The 20886-nt window shown below is 37.8% G+C and overlaps 1 protein-coding gene across 5 annotated transcripts in view; it reads left to right on the forward strand.

Moving 5' to 3' along the window:
- Window positions 1–2504: 2504 nt before the first annotated feature.
- The window catches only part of LOC121869676 (integrin beta-PS-like), a 34335-nt gene continuing 15953 nt past the window's right edge, over window positions 2505–20886 (forward strand). For 3 of the 5 annotated variants that reach the window (XM_042371218.1, XM_042371215.1, XM_042371219.1), the window contains exons 1-11: window positions 2505–2656; window positions 12489–12650; window positions 15862–16129; window positions 16361–16589; window positions 17524–17608; window positions 17951–18121; window positions 18631–18732; window positions 19179–19343; window positions 19705–19857; window positions 20205–20336; window positions 20596–20829. In XM_042371218.1, coding sequence (XP_042227152.1) covers window positions 12519–12650; window positions 15862–16129; window positions 16361–16589; window positions 17524–17608; window positions 17951–18121; window positions 18631–18732; window positions 19179–19343; window positions 19705–19857; window positions 20205–20336; window positions 20596–20829 — 1671 coding nt within the window. In that variant the 5' untranslated portion in view covers window positions 2505–2656; window positions 12489–12518. Of the gene's footprint in view, window positions 2657–2718; window positions 2841–2896; window positions 3034–12488; window positions 12651–15861; window positions 16130–16360; window positions 16590–17523; window positions 17609–17950; window positions 18122–18630; window positions 18733–19178; window positions 19344–19704; window positions 19858–20204; window positions 20337–20595; window positions 20830–20886 lie in introns of those variants that run through there. The other 2 variants (XM_042371216.1, XM_042371217.1) reach the window with 2 other exon arrangements.

Here is a 20886-nt window from a genome sequence, read left to right on the forward strand (position 1 = left end):
TTCCACCCGCCTGTCGTAGCGTACAGACGTTACCTGCTCACGGTTTAACGGTTATCACGTGTTCCCAGGTAATACTGACAGTGTGGTACAATTCCAGACGAAATTTCTCTCAAGTCAGGGTGGATGGTGCAAAGTACGCCTACCCTTACTGGACGACAGGTTCGCTGTCCAGCTATCGCCTCCCTCCCTAGCGGTAGTACAGGTTGACAATCCATCCGAAATCCTTCGGGCCAGAGGCATTTCGGTTTTCGGAATATTTTTTTTTAATGTGTATCAGCCCACCCGGGCATAGATCACTGACCCACATTGGGGCCTGGGGGTCGAAAATATAATAAAAATTATAATAATAATAATTCATAGGTCTACAATAGGTCGTGTTTCTCACTTTTGATCTTTTTTTCATTCTTGTATTTCTTTACTGTATTATTATTTTATTATTACAGTATTATTATTATTATTAATTTTATTATTATTGTAATCATTATTATTTTATTTTGGTGTATTTTTATTAAAAAATTTTATTTACTATGAATAATTATTATTACTATTACATTTTCGCCCCCCAGGCCCCGATGTGGGTCAGTGATCTGTGCCCGGGTGGGCTGATAATCCCTGTAAAAAAAAAAAAGAAGCAGCCCCACAAAAAACTTAAGGAATTTCGGATAAAGGGTTGTCAACCTGTAGTTTATTGACAAAAGTATAAATACATGGTAAATATATACAAAGAATTCAAAATACATTTGTCCAACAAAATATTTTAAATAAAAACAACATGTAAGGGGCGATTTCAAACTTAACTATAGATTCCTAGTACCTCTTGTATATAATTACATAATTCAGGCACACATACAGTACATTTTCATTTAAGAGTTCACTGATACTGGAGAAAGTCAGCATATGATACCTTTCACGACAATGTGCAGAGAACGTACAAATGGATCAGCACATGTCGTTCACTGTGTACACGACTGTCGTCTCACTGACATACTCTCAACTCTGCTGGTGTGCGACTCCACCTGTCTGTCTCTACTTTAAGGTTGGGTGACATTTGTCTCAGCCTGGTGAACGACTCGCGCTGAAAATCTTGGATAAATTTCTTACTTAAGTATACCTCATGCACTGTCGTAAAAGGGTTCAGAACGGATATGTACGTAGCACATTTTGTAGCGCCAACTGACCTCTCCGTTACCAGACTCGCCACACTCTCTATTGGGTTTGTGTCACAGTCTAAGGTTAATTCTCTCGCCATGATTCTAAATCCTGGTGTGTTTGCTATCCTACGTAAATCATATACAAAATGAAGAGGTTGTTCCATGTCCATTATCTCATGTTGTGATTTCATAAACTTGCATCTCCTCTTTGCGATAATGTCTTGCGCTGGGGGAATACCTGACTCAATTATGCACAGATTCATACTCGTGTTTCTCCTCACGTCTAACAAGCACTTCACCAATTTATTATATTGTCTTTCCAATCCTTTCAAGTTATTGGTCATCCACGATTCAGAACAGCAATATATATATATATATATATATATATATATATATATATATATATATATATATATATATATATATATATATATATATATATATATATATATCATGTAAATCCACCATGAAAACGTGGATAAGATAAATCTTGATAAAATCACACGGGGAAAATGGAAACAACGGAGCACCTTAGCTTTCGTCTTTATTCAAGACATCTTCAGAGGCAACTGGATTACATGGATAGAGAGAGGCTTAAATATACAGGGTGACCTTAAAAAACATGAGGTCAGGTCATAATGATGTCATCCACTAATCCACACACCAACACACCCGTTGATTGATATATATATATATATATATATATATATATATATATATATATATATATATATATATATATATATATATATATATATATATATATATATATATATATATATATATATATATATATATTAATTTTGGTCGTCAGCTATTCATGTATGTTGTTGTTAGGTCAACTGGTGTTCGCTGCCAGTGTTCGCTTCCTTAACAACCAGGAACTGTGGCTTTATTCATAACATTAATATTACCTGGAGGATCCAAGACCCCAACTGTCCTAAGAAAAACTTGAATAAAGGTTTCGATTCTATAGTTAAAATACTTATACTTTGATCCAACTTCACCTACAAGACCATGAATTTTACCCACAAATGTGTGTTTCTTTTAACGCTTTCATCTAAAAAAAGCGTATATGTTATTTGGAGGTGGACGTAGAGTGAAGAATATGTTACAGGGACAATGATAACCTCAAATAGTGATAAAACATATAATATCCATTTACTGACCATATTGCAAATCATAGAAAACGTGAAATTCGCAACCCTTTCATTTTACCCTAATAAGTAATTGCTCTTGTAAATCCACAGCCACATGAGAACCATAGTAAATCATAAAACAAATATATGATGAAAGTAGAGAATATATATTAATTTATAATCATATAAATAACATCTCTTTATGCGGGTCCCGGACAGTATGACGTCACTGTCAGTGTTTGTTTTCCATTTTTAGCTCTGGATGACTGCCGTCTCTCCTTAATTAACTGCTTTTTACCGTTTACAATGCCCTGGTTTCATCAATAGATAGACAAAGAAGCATTTCCATCTCCGTGAATTGTATAGGTAAGTTAAAATACTTCATAACTCCGAGTAATAACGTGAGAAAAAGAAGTGAAAAGTTCATATGCGGGAAAGGGAACTGGTGGGCGACGCCTGGCTGTGGCCCCTCTCAGTCCACTCTTCATTCTAGGAAGTTGACTCATGCACATATTTACTCACCCTCCATGAATTTCGTCACAGTAAAGGGGTGAGTGAAGTATGTCAGTGGTTATACTGTGTGGTGACTGTTAGTAGTGAGGTATTGTGTGGTGGTGGTAGTAGGTATAGTGTGTGGGGGTGGTGTAGGTGGTGGAATTGGTCATTAAAGTTAAACCCTCAGTCACCTGTATACAGTCTGCTAACACTCCTGCTGTGGGTACTTTATATCTACTGAAACACTGGTAAGTCCACTACTATACTCATTTAGCAATCACTTAAGAAACTTTATTTGGAAACGTATTACTCTTTTAGTTAATACTTATATAGGTAAAGTGACTTATGTGTGTAAATTTTAAGTTTGTAAAAAATATAAGTTCGAACAGTTGAATATTCCAGCTTTAACGTAAAATATTAACTAATTGGTTTAAGTTAAGAATAATTAGAAGTAATATTTGATGAATTTTGCATTACTTTATCTATAATGGTGTAAGTAAAAGCTGTGAGCCAAAAAAAAAAAATATTTCTTAATTTCATATAAAATGTTTGAGTTCATTAATGTAACGGTTGTGTTAATGTGAAAGAAAAATGAATTGTGTCTGAAACATTTAATTATTCAAAGTGGTTAATATGGCCAGTTGAGTGAATGACCAACAGATGTGTGAGTCTTTGTGAGGGTATTAGTAATTTGGGACTACATGAAAATAAGGCACCCCATTTTATTACTTTACCCCAAATAATTAAAGACCCAGTACAAACCTAACCTAACCCCTCAAGGTACTGTAGTTTGAGGATTGTTTAATCATCAGATGAAATAAGGTGGAGCTTAACTATTCATGTGACTTGTATTTTGAATTACGTTGGATTTGTTATAATGCTTCTTAACCCCTTAACCTAATCTAACCTATTCAACTTAACCTAACCTAACCAACCTATCCTAACCTAACCAACCTATCCTAACCAACCTAACCAAACCTAAGCTATTCAACCTAACCTAGCCACAGAAGTGAGGAACTATGTCTAACATAAACTATATTCCTAAGATTCTCCAGATGACCTAAGCTAAAATAATATATATATATATATATATATATATATATATATATATATATATATATATATATATATATTTTTATATTCTGCAAGATTTTGTACAGGGGGGTATTGGATTTCCAGAATATTGTACACATTGATTGGTAAAGAATTCAGAATGAGTATTGGTTATTTGTGAATCATGTATAGTGTACCATAATTTTTAGGTGAGCTGAAATAAGAATTACTGTTTGTCTAAGTAATTTTAATTTTATTGATTATCCAATGTTCAAACTATACAACCTAACCTAACCTAACCTAACCTAACCTAACGTAACCTAACCTAACCTAACCTTAACCTAACACTCATTTAGCATCAGAGGGTTGAGTCATGAGGCGAAATAAGTGGCAGTTCCTTTCTTCATGATCGTTTTTTTTTCATGTCAGCATAAGTCAGGCAGTGAGATGGAACAGATCCAATTTAATGTGTATCTTTAGGAGTTTGAATCCTGATTTTTACCATTTCATCTTTTCAGTTCATGATTTTTTCTTTTTTTTTACTTTTTTACTATTTGTTAATACTGGTGGTACAGTGGTAATGCTTGTACTGTATCTCTCACCAATATGTCAAGGGTTCATGTCCTGTTTGGCCCAGACACACGTGATAAGGGTGTTATTTAGCGTGACCCTCACTATCAAATATCACAGGTTTCTCCAAGTCTAACTGCCTAAATGGCTAGTAAACTGATAAATGGTGAAATTAAAAAAAGAAAAGAAAAGAAAAAAAGTGAATTTGATTGGAAAATATTTGTATAGTTCAAAGAGATTTTAATGATCTAGCAATTTAATTATTTGTTATTTCACCACTTATTAGCTTACTAACCTTCTGTGCAGTTAATTAGTTCTTTGTTACGAACTTAATTGTCTTGTGTAGTATAAGAGGAAATCCAAGATATGTTTTACTGTCGCACTAGATAACACCCTTCTCACCTCTGGCCTTAGCCGGGGATTGAACCCTGGAAACAGTGGAGAGAGATAAGCGCTCTACCACTGACTGAACACACTGGTTGGGTCATTAAAGAAGAAGAGCGAAGCGACAGTTTGGAATTCTGAAGTTACACAGAAGAATCAATGTGACTTGTGAAAGACTCTGTAGAATGAGCCTCCAGTACTTTATTGCTGTGTGTAACTAAAATTCGTATGTGGGGAGTCATGAAGAGAAAATGCTTAGGTTATTTAGATTTTGGAGAAGATAAATATAAAGTAAAGAATATTATCATAAGTGTAGGATTTATTTTAAGCAAGTTGAGAACCACTAATGCCAGTCCGAAACATTATTTTGATATTATTGTAGATATAAAGACATACAATACTGTACTGTACTGTATTTGGTAATAATCATTTAAGTGTTCTGTGGCATGATTGGTTATTGTGATACTATTGTCAGTATGTGTAGCTTAATTCATATTGGTTTCAGTAAAAAATGTTTTGGTATATAGTTTTATTTATTTTATTATTTATCACTTGTATATAATATTTCACCACTTAACTAACATTTCCGGCAGTTGGTCTGTTCTTTGTAACGATCTTTATTTTTCCTAGTGTTAGCACAGGCGGGAAACCGAAGTACCCAGGGTAAACCGGCCATACTGTGTAACACCCTTCTCATATTTGTCCAAGGCTGGGGCTAAACTCAGGACACAGTTGTGAGAGATACAGTTACCACACTACCGGGTACCTCTGTATCACTAACATCGGCATCGTGCGTGTGTGTCCGTAGATATCAACCCAAACGTTGTTGTAAATAATGCTAGTGATTATGTTAACTTACTTCCTGTTGATGGAGGGGACTGACATTATCTGCTTCCTGTCACTGCTGGTTCAGAGCCACGACTCAACACTCGGAGGGTGGAGTGAGTCAGACCTGTTTGTACTGTCCTGTCTTAAAACAGTTCTCTGATTCTTTATTTTTTGTTCTGGGAAGATTTTTGGGTAAGGTGAAGATTAGACACCCCAGCTTTTTCACTAGACAGTTACACATCCCAGCTTATTTCTCCCAAAGATTAGATACTTCAGCTTATTTCACCAGAAGATTGGACACCCCAGCTTATTTCACCAGAAGATTAGACACCCCAGCTTTTTCACTCGGCGATTACACATCCCAGCTTATTTCTCCCAAAGATTAGTTACTTCAGCTTATTTCACCAGAAGATTAGACACCCCAGCTTATTTCACCTGAATATTAGACACCCTCAGCTTTTTTTCACCAGACAGATCCATATTCAATGCAGCCACATTTTCCAATCTCATATCCTGTGGGCTGTGACCTGATTTCTGCTTCTGTAATTCGCTGTAATCGCATAACAGTCAAGGTTCCTGAATTTACTGATTGGTCACAGCTGTAGCCTTTTTGACTGAGGGGAAAAACACAGTTCAATTCAGTTCAATTTTATTTTGTCATATTGATTCAGAGTGTGTATAGAGAATTCAGGTTTACAGTTGATCTTTTATTATACCTAGACAATGCAGGTATACAAACAATGTACAGTTGGGAACTTCTCCGACCGGTAAATTCAGCTTTGTTATTCCACCGCTCCGGAATTTGACATGTGAATTTGAAGCATTCACGAGTGAGGAGAGCCAGTGTGTGTGAGAGGGTGGCGTGTTATGGGGGTTGAGGAGGGTGAGGGTGTTTGGGGCTGGAGGGATGAGTTACTTGTGTCATTTTATGCATCAGTTACAAATAACAGTCCCAGTAACAGGTCTCTACTTAGACACGAAGTGCAATTAAATTTTTGTCAGTGTTTGATAAAATATTGTTGTCAACATAAAGCAATGTGTGACATTATTCATTGAGTGGTGTACACTTGCTCTCATTCACGGTCATAGCCTCACACAGGTCCCACTGTTATTATGGCTGTGTGTAGGTTAACTCATAGTAAGGCACCATACAGATGTAACATTATTATTATTTAACATAACATCCATGAAGGTTACTACATAAACACAAATATTTTTGTTATAATTGTTCAGTAACTGTGTTTGGTGACCTGCATCTTGCTAAAACATGCTAACAAAATCATGGGGCAGCTGTGACAATTCATTAGAGCCTCATCCTCCTCTCTCCCCAGGCTGTGACAGTGGGAAAATTTGTATTCAATAATATTCCGTAGAAGATTCAATGAGCATTATGAACACGGAAGCCAAAGTGTTGCGAGTTTGTGACAATGGTTATTTGATCTTCTATCATGTTAGCCATCAGCTCAAAGCACTGTAGTATAATCTTACTTTGTTTGAGCAATGTTGATGCTTTATACGCCTCTTTGTTTACATTTGCTGTCATAGACCGTAGTGTGGGAGTGTAGTGTAGTGTGGGAGTGTAGTGTAGTGTGGGAGTTTATCACATTATACACCTAACTAGCATGTGAACTAGCCTCCTGTGGGTCAAACATGGGGGGCGTGCATCTGTCTTTGTTATTATATGAGTGATTATCCTCACATGATATCTACTCTTACCAAGTACAGTACAGTATATTAAAAGAATACTCGTCATCACTGATATTAACTTGATGTAAATTTAGAAGAGGTGGATGTCCTGGTGGTCCCCCCCTTCCCTCACCCTGACAATACCTATTCAGTATCACCGCCACACACACCATAATTTGAAACTATAAGCTAATGTTAATCCTCTAGTATTGTAATTAAACATATATTAGTGTACTATTAACCAGTAGTCATTTAGTTAGGTCATAATCTTCCACTATATCATAATTAAGGAAAACTTTAATCATTGAAAATATCAAACTAAACACTTGCAGTTATGTGTTCAAACTGGTGACCACAACTTCCATGGTACCAGCTGACTCACTCACCCCCCATAAGGATAGACACCAGCCTCAGTAACCAATGATTAACTTTATATCAACAAGCTTCTCACGTCCAAACATTTGTAGTACAGTATTACACCTCGATATGTATTAAAATGTTCCTTGATTTAATATTGTATTTAAATTTTTTCAACAATAAATATAAGTTTCTTTTGTGACTGATGTTATATATTGCTTATTATTTGCCAGTCAAACATACTGTACAGGACAGTATATAGACATCTCTTTATTAATAATCCTTGTAATTTCTTCTGGCAATAAATGTTTCAGTGGATATTTAGTATACACATATGTAGTGTATGGTGTGAAAAGCAAGTTCAATCCCCATGATTTATTTCTTGACATAAATATTCTGTTGATACATTGTGTACAGATATTTCATTATTTCCCCCACTAATTGTACTTCATTATTGGTCATTGACATTCTCATAGTAACTTCCTGTATCCAATATGAAGAACAAATATGTTATCAAGAACAAATAATGTATTCATAGGTTTATAGTCACACATGGAATCCCAAGTCTTAACATTAATAACGTGTCCAGTCACCTGCTTTCTCGACAACAGCCTCATATCGGCCCCCTTACTAGGCCACCAGAGCTATGCACCAATCTAGTAGAGCTGTCTTGTAACACACACACACCTCCAGTATTGATGGATTTCCTCTCTTACACTTTATACGTTTTTAACTAATAATTCTCATGTATTTCTTATTAATTGTTCTGTGTTAATAGATGTTTAATCCCTACAAAACGGAAGGGGAAAAAACCCCGATGTGTTTAGTAGTTTAGGAATACTGTACTATACTAATATAAACAGATGGTAGAATGTGGACAGATGTTTCAATAAGGGTGGCATTGCTCTATACTAAGGCAATAACTACCATCTCATTGTTAAATTATCTGATGGTGTCGTTGGTGGTGGTGCAGTACTAGTTCAGTGGTGAGTCAGGGATATATGTGCACTGTGCTTAGGGATGACATCACTTGAAGTTGTTGGCTGCTCCACCTGGTGTATTTCCTCTAAACTGTACGATTCTGTTAATCTGCTTAGGTCATCGGTACCCACTCCTGCCCCCCCCCCACCCCCCCTGCACCTCCCCCCACCCCTGCTCCCCACCCCTGCCTAAAGTTTATTTCACTTTAAGATTAATCATCATAATGCTAACCCAATCTAACACCAGTAACCTAACCTAACCTAACTAATCCCAGCCTATCCTAACCAACCTAACCTAACAAAAACCCAACCAAATCTTCCTCCTATACGGTGTTAGGGAGTTTAATCATCAGGTGAAATAAAGTTGGGGTAGGGAGAGCAAATTGTCCGGTGATCCTAAAATTGGGGCGAAAGAGACGGCTGCTTAAATCAAGGTTGCATATCGTGTTACCGAGGTGGAGTCGGGGGGGTTACGGAGTTCCTGTCCTGATGTTTGTATTATCACCTTGGGGTCTTATCTTCCCGATGAACGATATTAATGTTATTTGAAAGTTCCATTCCATGACAACAACACGAAACAAGAACTTTTGACGTCTTTTTTTTAGTGTGTCTGTGTAGCATTGAACAATTTGCTGCCTTGTATGATGATTGTGCTGGAATAAATGTCTGTCTATGTATTTATTTGTTTATTGTATATCTGTCTATCTATCTATTAATCTCTCAAGCTATCTATATACTGTCTCTATCTGTCTATATCTACACCGTGAAGGGAGGGAGCACATTACTATGGATGAATGTGTGATCATGTGCAGTAAGGAGTGACGACCGTGGGGGGTGGGTGTGTGGATGTTGTTTTGCGGGGAGGAATGTGGTGGATGTTATTTCTGGGGGGGGGGGGAGAATAACATTATTAGCGACGGATAACTCAAAATGACTAAACCTGACCCAGTCTAATAGTCATGCAGTGTACTTTAGTTAAGTTTGGTTAGGTTAGATGCATGGTATAATTTGTCCTTATGTATGTTATATGTAAATAAAAAATAATAACCCGTCTCTTATCTGTAGACTCTAGGTAGAAGATGTGGGCGTCGTCATTATGTAATTGGTTTGAGACAGTCGTGTGGGCTGTTGGCTTAATGTGGTGAGTGGTGGTTAGAGGCATCACTTATCCTGATTGGCCCCGCCCTTTTGTATCCAGGACGTGAGGCATGTAGCTACTGGGATGTTGTCATGGAATGGTTCGGATTATGTTTTAGTGAATGAGCATCTGATGGCTTTGTTGGCTATACTAGGATGAGTTATCTTACTGTAATGTTGTTTGTATACCTGTGCTGTCTAGGTACATTGTATACCTGTGCTGTCTAGGTACATTGTTTATATACCTTCACTATCTAGCTTCTAGGATACCCAATTGATAAAATAGATTTAATTCTGGTTAGTGTAAATAATTCAAGCTTATTACATACAGTTGAATGCATATGACTTGGGTGATGCATTTGACAGCCTTAGGTATTCCTCTCTCTCTCCCTCTCTTTTCCCTCCCTCCCTCTCGCTATATAGACACTGCAGGTACCGTAATGTACAGCTCCGTATATACAGGTATACACAACACAGGTATACAGTGTACCGGTACTCCTCTGAGACTTGTACCCTGTCAAGACGTTTACCATACAAATATCGGAAGTGGGCGTATCTACAAGTCACACGATATGAAATAATTGCTCTGGTGTGGAGGTCGGCAAGTGACTGAACCCTCACACAGTTCTCTTATCATAGCTGGTCTTATCAGGGAGACAGGAACCTCTTAACAGGGGTCTTATCAGGGGATATTATTTCCTGTCATGATAAGAGATGGGGAGGAAATTGTAGAGTTTTAGGTCTGAATCATTTAGTGGTTAAGGTGGCAGAAGTTAAGAGCTGTGCATGCTGGTTGGTGTGGTACAGTAGGTGGGGGTAATTTTGTTTTTTGTTGATCTCTTGAAGGTTTGGCACTCCAGCTTATTTTTACCTGAAGATTTGGCACCACAGCTTATTTATGCCTGAAGATTTGGTACCCCAGCTTATTTTTACCTGAAGATTTGGTACCCCAGCTTATTTCACCTGGCGATCAAACACCTAACACTAGCAAAGGGTGAGGTTAGGTTACTGTTTTAATCATTAGGTGAAATAAGCTGGGTTGTCTATTCTTCAGGTGAAATAAGCTGGGGTGCCTAAATTTCATGTGATCTAAATCACCCTTAGAATCAATACAGTAGAGTATACATTGTTATTATACTGTATATAGATCTTATTCTTTGTTGTTACACGAGGAACCAGGACAACACATTGACTCAGTCCCTATATGGGGGAGGGAGGTGTGTGGTAGGCTCAGTGTTCATATTGAATTACCTTGGTGGTGTTGGGTTACCTGTGAGGGAGTGAAGGGGTCATCTATATTAATCACTGTAAATCATTGAGGAATGTTATTTGCCTTGATAAACTCGTAGTATACTTAACCTATCCCCTGGAGGTAGTCTGAGGGTGTTTAATCTTAAGGTGGTCTGTGATATATATGACTGATTTGGTTAAGAGTCTTCCCAAAATGTGCCCCAAATGTAGGGTGAATGAGAATTAATTGGCTCGCCGATATATTTATCTTTCATGTATAAATAGTAATATATTATCAGTTATATCTCATTCATGCTGGTGTGGAGTAGATGGCAGATTGCAAGATGTTGCTGACTTTTAAGTGTTCTGTTTGTGTGTGCAAGTAATCATGTTCTCACAGCAGTACTAGATAAACTGAATATTGGGGATATGACCTAGGGACTGTGTTGGTGAGTTATAATACCTGGGTGACATGATCAGTGTTGGTGGGGGTCAGAAGTGGCTGAAGGAAGTGTAGGGAACTGCTGCTCTTATTGATGCAAGAGGACCTCCCTACATAAAAGGAAGAATGTGTGACTGGTGTGAGATGTGTCCCTGTCTTGTTGTATGGAAGTGAAACATGGACAGGTGAAGAGTGTGACATAAGTAGTCTTGAGTGAGCTGAAATGAGATTGGTGAGGTGGATGTGTAATGTGACACAGAAAGACAGGAGGCCCTGTTTAAAGCTAAGAGGGTGACTGGCAAAGTTCTGTGTAGAGGTAGGCTGAGATGGTTCAGGGGTGTGTAGAGACTAGATGAGACCAATTGGGTCAAGAGTTGCACAGGCTTAACTGTGGAGGGGAGGAGAGCCAGGGGTAGGTCAAGAATGACGTGAAGACAGGTTGTAAGAAATGACATCAGAGATAAGAACCCGACAAGAGAGACTGCAAGAGACCGTCCAGCCTTGAGGTAATCAAAGCTAACCCAAGCAGGAGTGGAAAGTGACAATAAAACATGGACAATGATGATGATACTGGACACCCTCACCACAAAGCTCATTAGAGATAAGCTAAATGTAACAGACTGAGTTACTTTTTAATGTACTGTTGTGGGAGAATTTTAGTGAAATGTCATAGCTCAAGTTAGCCCAGTGGTGGTGACACACTCTTGTGGTGTAATACAGTATATCCTGTTAAGATCCACATTATTCACACCACTTATTTCGGGGTATGAGTGGTGGCTAAATAAGAATTACATGTGTGTACTAGTTTAGTTTTCTGTTGGTTGAATTACATGTAGATATTCTTGTTTTAATGTATACAGTGTATACATGTATACTGTACTGTATTAGGAGAACATGTACTTTACCAAAAATCTTCACTATCCATTGTTTCTGTAAAATAGAATGAGATCAATTTTTTTTCCATGTTTTATGTTGAAGAAACTTTGGCACCTGAGAGAATGTGTTGATAATGCTTGCTATGTATTGCTTTTTTCAGGTGTAGATAATACTAATAATTAAAGCCAAGATGCGGTGGGTGAGTGTGTTGGCGGTGGTGGTCCTCGGCACGCTGACTTTGGCTTCCCAGGACTGCAAGAACAAGGTGTCGTGCTCGGGCTGTATCCAGACACCCAATTGTATGTGGTGTGGCAAGGCTACGGTAAGTGTAAATTGCAGCAAGATATTTATTATTTTAGTATATGGGATTGGTTTATTATTTTATGGGGGGCTGCCATGATGTGTGTAACTTTATCCCCATCTGCACCATAACTCTTGTGTTAGTTAGATCTTTTGATGAGACTTGACAATGAGTGTATATTATTATCACAAGACAAGGTGCAGCACACTAAAATTTTAGTTTTTTGACACATTTGAGAGCCATAAGTGATATTTTTTTAGTACGGTGATTTCTCCGTTAACTGGAACAATTGGTGCAGAGCACTTTAGGGAATGAGAGATTTTTGGGTAACGAGACGACTCTCTCAAAGCTGGAAAAAAAATCCCTCATCCCCGGAATTTTCCTAAATTTTCTCTGAATTTCCAGAAAATGTGCAGTTCAGAAAATCGCTCCCAAAGTCGGAATTTTCTTAAATTCCAGCTTTGGGGACAATTTTCCAAGAAAATTTCAATTCCGGCCATCGGAGAGTTCCGGGTTTGAGGGATTCCGGCTTTTGGAGATATTACTATACTGTAATTCATTAGTACTCTTAGTTCATAGGCTAAGTGAGTCTCCAAATTACTGATGGTCCTGTAGTTATATGATCCTGTACTATATACAACAAATGCATAATGTTGTGTTTCATGGGAAATAGCCTTGGCTGTACTGTCTTGCCCACAGGAGCCCCCCTCCCCTGGTGTGTGTGTGTGTGTTTGTTTCTGTTTATCATATCACCACTACCAGCTTACTGGCCAATTGGGCTGTTGGTCTGTTCTTTGTCCAGTGTTGGTACAGGAGGAAACTATAGTACCCAGATAAAACCTGCCATGTTTAGTAGTGAATAACAACTGTCTTACGTATGTCCCAGATTGGGGATTGAACCCAAGACACAGTTGTGAGAGATACACACACAGTTCTCCTATATGCTGGCACTGTAAGAAAATAATGGGTGTAGATAAAAAAATAGTGGTTAGCTCTCATGAATCTGTTGTTTGGTCTGTCCTTTAAGTTGGTGCACATCAGTAACCTGGACATGTATTTATTACAGCCCCAAATCATATGGTATGTTGTGTAACCTTCCTCATCTTGTTAACAGTGCTGGGAGTACCGCCATTATTATTTCAGTACAGTGGTGAAAAAAGGGGCATCACTTTCAGAAATCAGTAGTGGAGTCTGTAGTGACACTACTTGCTGGTCGCTACTTAAAAAACCCAAAAATTATTGAATTATTTATGCACTTGTACAAAAAAAAGTGTTCTGAAATGCAAAAAAATATATACTGTATATATATTTTCCATGAAATACTGTTAGAGAAAAGCTTAAGCCAAGACATTTTATTCGTACTATTTTCCACTAATTGTATTACTGTACATGTTTATTCACTGTTGCTGTACACCCACTAAAATATTATTCGGCACCTGTGTCATATTGTATCACACCGTAAGGGTGCCCAATAATTTTTTGGTGGGTGTAAACGCCTTCTGAGCGTTTAAAGGTTAATCAGACACTTTACGTTAAACTCGAACCTTATAATTCGGTCAAACTTGTTGAATACAATTAATTTTAGTATTTCAAGTAAATCATTCATAGGCAATCATACATAAATGTTTGATACAATATATATTCACATAACAATCATAGCTATGTAATTAGTCTAATCTTAACACTATAATCAGTACAGTACTTAATTTGACATACAGTACTGTATTTCTATGTTGTCACAATGATAACCGATGCAATGGACACAGTCTTCCTGTGTAAACTTAAGTACAAGTTAAACTTACGTGTTTAGATTCTCAAGAGAAACAGGTTAAGTGTTGACTCTATGATGGGAATAGCTACAGTGGCAGTGCCCTGCCTGGCGTCACATGCCCAGCCTGGCTGGCCGACTTTGCTGCGTCAGGCGTTTATACGCAAACAAGCTTCCCTTACTACCACCCAACACCCCAATCTCCTCTTGGTCTCTCCGTCTCCACCATCTCCATACTCTGTATACGGGCAGGCACGCCCAATAAACATGACATGACTTACACCCTAACATAATGTTTGTTTATGTGTCATCCTACTCATTACTGCTTGCGGTAACAGTGGGTGTAGTACATAGATATCTGAACAAAGGTAGCAGTAGCACAGGTGGCAGTGTTCTACATGATAACACACCCGGCACTGACAGTAGAATCACATCACATGTTGACCAGATGTATTACTAAAATGAGAACACTTTAGTATTTACAGATGAATTTTTTCCTCTACCACTGTAAGTCATGAAGAAAAGAAACATCAAAGAAGAGAAGAAAGGATGAGGAAAGTGGCTTAGGTGCAGCAGGGTGTGGAGTGTGACAGGAAACGGATATGATAAGGGGTATACTGTATAAATATATCCACAGGTGTTTCCACTACAGTACAGCACAGAACAGCACTTAACATGGCCAACAATATGGAACATGGCTGCAATGATTCACGAATGTTGTCATCAATTTACTGTATTGTATGAAGTTGACAGTAAGGTTAAGTAGAGTACAGTGTAGTGTATTATGACAGTACAGTGCTGTAGTTGTAATACTTACACTGAGAGAGGAGTCTGGTCTTATTATGAGTATTCTTGAAATACTGTACCGGGAAACTGCTGATAAAAACATACTTCATAAATTTGGCTGCTGGGTTTATTACCATTTTATTGTACTAACTGGACAGTGTCAACTTGACATGAAAATTGGGAAGATTCCACTTACAGTCTGGTGAGAATCTGTGCAAATTATTAGGGTTTGATATTTAAAATTGGAACTTCTATTTTTTGTTTAGTATTTTTCCATAGTACAGTAACTCCTTATGTCTTATTCACATACTTTTCCTTAATGTTTTGAGTGCACAGAGGTCACTCAAGTAATTCTACAGATAACAAGTATAATTTATGTGAAAAACATAACACTGAATAGGGTATTTGTACAGTGAAAATGTTGAAGTGGGTCCCACAGGTCTGATGGTACAGTAGAGGCAGTGCAGTTACAGGTCACAGCAGTACAGTAAAACTAAGCAGTCAACTTTGTTCTCTTCCCCAACTGTACCAAGTATCCCTACACAGCTGGATGGACTAGGGGTGCCTTACATATGAACCAGTAACCTGTAGTACTAGAGGAGGACGCTGTATTCTCTCAGCCACCTCTGTCCAGTGATGTGTTATAAGAAAATAATACATATTTTCCTTTTTCTTCAGAATTTCACGGATGATAATGGGAAGTGGCTGTCCAGATGCATCAAACGAACAGATGAAATTGCCTCTAAATGGCGTGTTTCATGTGGCACAGATTCCATATACGAACCTGGGAACTACTTTGAGAATGTGAACAACGTACAGCTGACTCAGGCTGGTGTACTGGCTGGTAGCGGTGGGAGCGGCAGCGGCAGCGGCATAAGTGGCAGTGAGAGTGGAGAGGCGGTGGTGCAGATAAAGCCACAGAGGGTTTCCATGAGGCTCAGAGTCCGTAAGTTTGTAAATGGCTGTACTGTCGTTCTCTGGTTTTGTGATGTCAGTTATCCACTATAAAACTAACACCCCTTGGACTACATAGTGTTAATCTGTCTGTGTGTACTGGAAGGTTGACAATAAATGAACCGGTCATGCCTGATCAACTTATAGAAACTGAGATTTTTATCTTTTATATCAAGGAGGAAAAGGTGTGGTAATAATTTTGAATGTTTTATTTGTTATACAGAGGAGGCGTACAGCATGCAGGTGACCTTCAGGCAGGCTGAAGACTATCCCGTCGACCTGTACTATCTCATGGATCTGTCTAAATCTATGGAGGATGATAAGGAATCTCTCTCCAAGTTAGGTGCTCAGTTAGCAGAAGAGATGCAGAAGATCACCCAAAATTTCAAGCTTGGCTTTGGATCCTTTGTAGACAAAGTGGTGATGCCGTATGTGAGCACTGTGCCTGAGAAGTGAGTTTAAGGAGCCTTTGTACTTGTAAGCTACTGTATTTGGAGGAGGATATGCTGTATACACTATAGTCATCAGATCCACCCATCTACCTAACAGTGACATTACAATCAGTGCTTACAGTTTTATGATGGGCAGCAACAGGCTAATGTTGTGATTCTGCTGTCAACAAAGTCTTATCCATCTGATTACTTTAATTGGCTCCCAACAATACAAAAATAGTGTTTTAAAGATAAATTTCATTGTGTTTCCCCCAATATTGTTCATTTCACTTACTGTATGTTATTGTTCTCTGAGTGTACAGTGGGAGTTACAAACATGTAAAGTTTTACTCATTTTAATGTTTTGGGAAAATTTGATCCAATTTACGAAAGGTAATCGGAGATCACCTGTGATATTGTAATTTACCATAACCAGTCAAACATTCCTCATTGTTGCTCAGAAGTTAGTTAATCATTACTGGGTTACCAAGCTTTAGTGTACGGTAGTTGGCCAGTAAATAAGATGTGTGATCAGTACAGTACTAACATTTACTAAACTACTGTATAATGTGAACCTCATCCTGAAAACTGACTTGACACTCAAATACCACACGGTCTGTATGGGAATAGTTGAAGTGTTTACTGTATTATATATGTACATTATTTGTAAACTGTGAGAGCTGTCAATAAAATTTTAGGCAAAAAGAGTAGTAATAGCTCTAGGCCAGGCCATGTGTGGTAGCATCACACTACAATATATAATTTTTTGTTTATGATATTTTATAAATCATGACGAATTAAGCTCAGTAAGCTTTTTATAATTAAGATCTATTCAATATGATATTATGATAATGAGCAACCATGGTGAAGATGAGGAGGTAGCAGTTTTGACTTGGTTTTTAAAGTTAGCAGGATAATACCTGGAGCTGTTATTTATGTATGATGCTTCCTCCAGGCTCCGAGCCCCTTGCAAGGATTGTGCATCTCCTTACGGATTCCGGAATGCCTTACCACTCACCACCAATGCTGCTGCTTTTACTGTAAGTTACCAGCCATCACATGTACTGTCAGCTGTAAGAAATAGTCACTGGTAAATTGTTAAAAACTTTAAGTCTAAAGAGGAGTTCTTCAGTGTATTAATTATGAATTAAAAAATCCCTTTAAAAATTCTTGTACGTAATGTATTGTGCCTCATTGATGTTACATAAAAAACTTTGTTATTATTATTATGTTGAATGAATAGACTAATACTGCACTATATGTGGTTCAAGTAATAGTTATGGAATTGATTCATCTGCACATTTACATAAATAATTTTTTTATCTGAGATATTATGTTGTGCTTCTAGAGGCAAAGTTGACATTTTCATGGTTCACTTGCAGAAAGAGGTACAGGATGCACCTGTGTCTGGTAACTTGGATGCCCCTGAAGGAGGATTTGATGCCATTATGCAGGCTATTGTATGCCAGGAACACATCAACTGGCGTCAGGAGGCTCGTAGACTACTGGTGTTCTCCACTGATGCCGGCTTCCACTATGCTGGTGATGGCAAGGTACTGTCCTGTCTTCCACCTCTTATGTATCCATCATAGAACGTTCCTCTCCCATGTTTACATCGTCATCGTCATTCCCTGTCATATAACGGCATAAATTGTATACCATAGTTCCTTCAGTCAATCTTTCTTTCCACAAACCTATCCAAGTCATATTGTATCTCTGCCTACTAACTCTTTACCCCCACAAAGTGAACTAAAAGTTGTGGGAAATTTACATTCATTCATGTAACACGCCTTCAGTTGCAGGCTGAACAATTGACCAAAATGGCATAGATATTTTACAAACAACTAGTGACAGTTTGAGATGAAATAGTTAAAGATACAGTTTATATTTTCTTGTTTTTGTCATTACCAAAACATTTCCTAATACAGTTCACCAACATACTGTGTCAGCAAACATTCAGAGCAATTTCCAGTTAAATTCCTTAAAACCTTTGATGAGAAATGGATTGAGAATGATGAATAGATTCCCCGAACCTCATTTGTTAACGTGTCGATGATTTCAGCTTGGTGGTATTGTGAAGCCCAACGATGGCGAGTGTCACATGGATATTAACGGGGAGTATTACACCCACTCCAAGCTGCAGGACTACCCGTCAGTGTCTCAGGTAAGATTTGTATCATTGTGTTCTTTAAAGGTGTTTTCCATGTTCACTTTGACTTAGTAGAACTGTTTCTTAGCCATTATTGTTGTTATTATTATTATTGTTATGTATGTTTAATGTCCCCAGGGTTGTGAAATTTCTGTTAAAATGTGACTAAGTTTTAATATTTAATTTTTTTTTTTTAAGTTTTACTCATTTTAAGTCCTTGATATAAGGTTGGACTCGCATGAATAAAATCGTATTTCTTATTTGAAGGGAATTTAGGACATGTTAGTCATTCTAATAATACAAAATTGCTTTAATATAGTAATTGAACATAAGAATCATTGTTTAAGTAGCACATGTAAGATTTTTCTGCATTTGACTATAAAAATTTCTCTACTTCACAGTTTAAGTAGCACATGTAAGATTTTTCTGCATTTGACTATAAAAATCTCTCTACTTCACAGATCAACCAGGTCGCAAAGCATCACAAAATTAACTTGATTTTTGCCGTGACGGAGCAGAAGTCATCTGTATATTCTCGTCTCGCTAAAATGGTTGAGGGCTCCAGCCAGGGTGAACTGACCGCTAATTCTTCCAATGTTGTGGAACTTGTCAAGAGAGAATACAATGTAAGTAGCATTGATTTATTCTAAAGTAATTATTTCCTCAAGAGACTACTGTAAACCCTCTCAATAAGGGACTTCTCAGCAAAGTAATAGATACAGTGAACCCTCTCAATAAGGGACTTCTCATTACTAGATATTCTCATTAACAGAATCCTCTCAATAATGGACAGGGCTTACAAGAATTAATCCGGTATTGGGAGGGTTTGTGGTATATGCCTGTTGTTGCATTACGGCCATTTTCCATACCTTGAGACCATTATCCCCCAAGGGCCACACACACCCACTCTGGGTATTCCACCAACACACTTATATGGTTAGAAACTTATTGTTATTTTATTGGTGAGTTTAATCTCTTCTCTTATAGAAAATCACCAGTAAAGTCGAGCTGAAGGATAACGCCACAGCACCGGTGTTCATTCGTTACTTCTCCCGGTGTAAAGGCGGGCAAGAGAAAGAAACCTCGGTGTGTCAGGGTCTCCGAGTGGGCGATCAAGTCGAGTTCCGTGCCGAGATTACGGTAAGTTGCGTCGCCTGTTGCTGTGCTGTACTCCGTTGACTTGACCCTTACAACAAGAGGCCTTAGAGCAGGTTTATTAATGCTACTACTGTAATTGGATGGTGGAATGAGGTCCATTGGGTTAACTTAGAACTATTCATTATTTAAATTATTTTCTTTATATTTTGTAATTGCAAGTCATATTAATTCTTAAGTGGTGATCTTGAATACAGTTTTATTTGATACTTGAATTACTCATTAGTTATTGAGTTTGGTATCAGTCCATATATTAAGTCTAATTTCCTACTCTCAGTATTACAAATATAATAATGGACAATAAACTCCCATAACTCAGTTTGTTTGAATAGGTGGAGAAGTGCCCCGAGAAGAGGGAGGACTGGCGGCAGGTGATCGGCATCTATCCTGTTGGTCTGCGAGAGAACCTCACCATTGATTTAGAAATGTTGTGTGACTGCCAGTGTGAGAGGCCCGGAAATGAAGTAAGATCCACATAGTTGGCTCATATTAGTTTCTGAACCTTAAATAATCTTTCTTGTAAAAAATGGAAAATTATTATCATGTTTATATAATAACGTGTAGTACTTTTATATTTGTTTTTTTGTTCTAGCTCACTTTTGGAGGCTGTTGACATTTTACAACGTATCTTTTACACTGTTGATAGGTTTCTTTTTCTCTTTATCATATATATACAGTATACGATAATATATTAATGATTACCTGAATATATTTTATTTCCAGGGCTACAAACCTGCAGCTGAAGAGTGTGGTAACCATGGCATCTACCAGTGTGGTGTGTGTAAGTGTGATCCAGGGTTCATGGGCCGCAACTGTGAGTGTGGCACCAACACTCCCTGGGGTGAAGGAAACTTTGATGATTCAGGTTGTCGGGAAACCAACACATCGGCCATTTGTAGCGGCCATGGCACCTGTACCTGTGGAGAGTGCAAGTGTAATGAGAGGGAGGCTGGTGAGGTGAGGAGAGCATGATTAAGGTGTTGAGACAAAGTAATACTGTATCTATTTATGTTA

The sequence above is a fragment of the Homarus americanus genome, unplaced genomic scaffold (genome assembly GCF_018991925.1).
Source record: "Homarus americanus isolate GMGI-L3 unplaced genomic scaffold, GMGI_Hamer_2.0 scaffold23578, whole genome shotgun sequence".
Taxonomy (NCBI): domain Eukaryota; kingdom Metazoa; phylum Arthropoda; class Malacostraca; order Decapoda; family Nephropidae; genus Homarus; species Homarus americanus.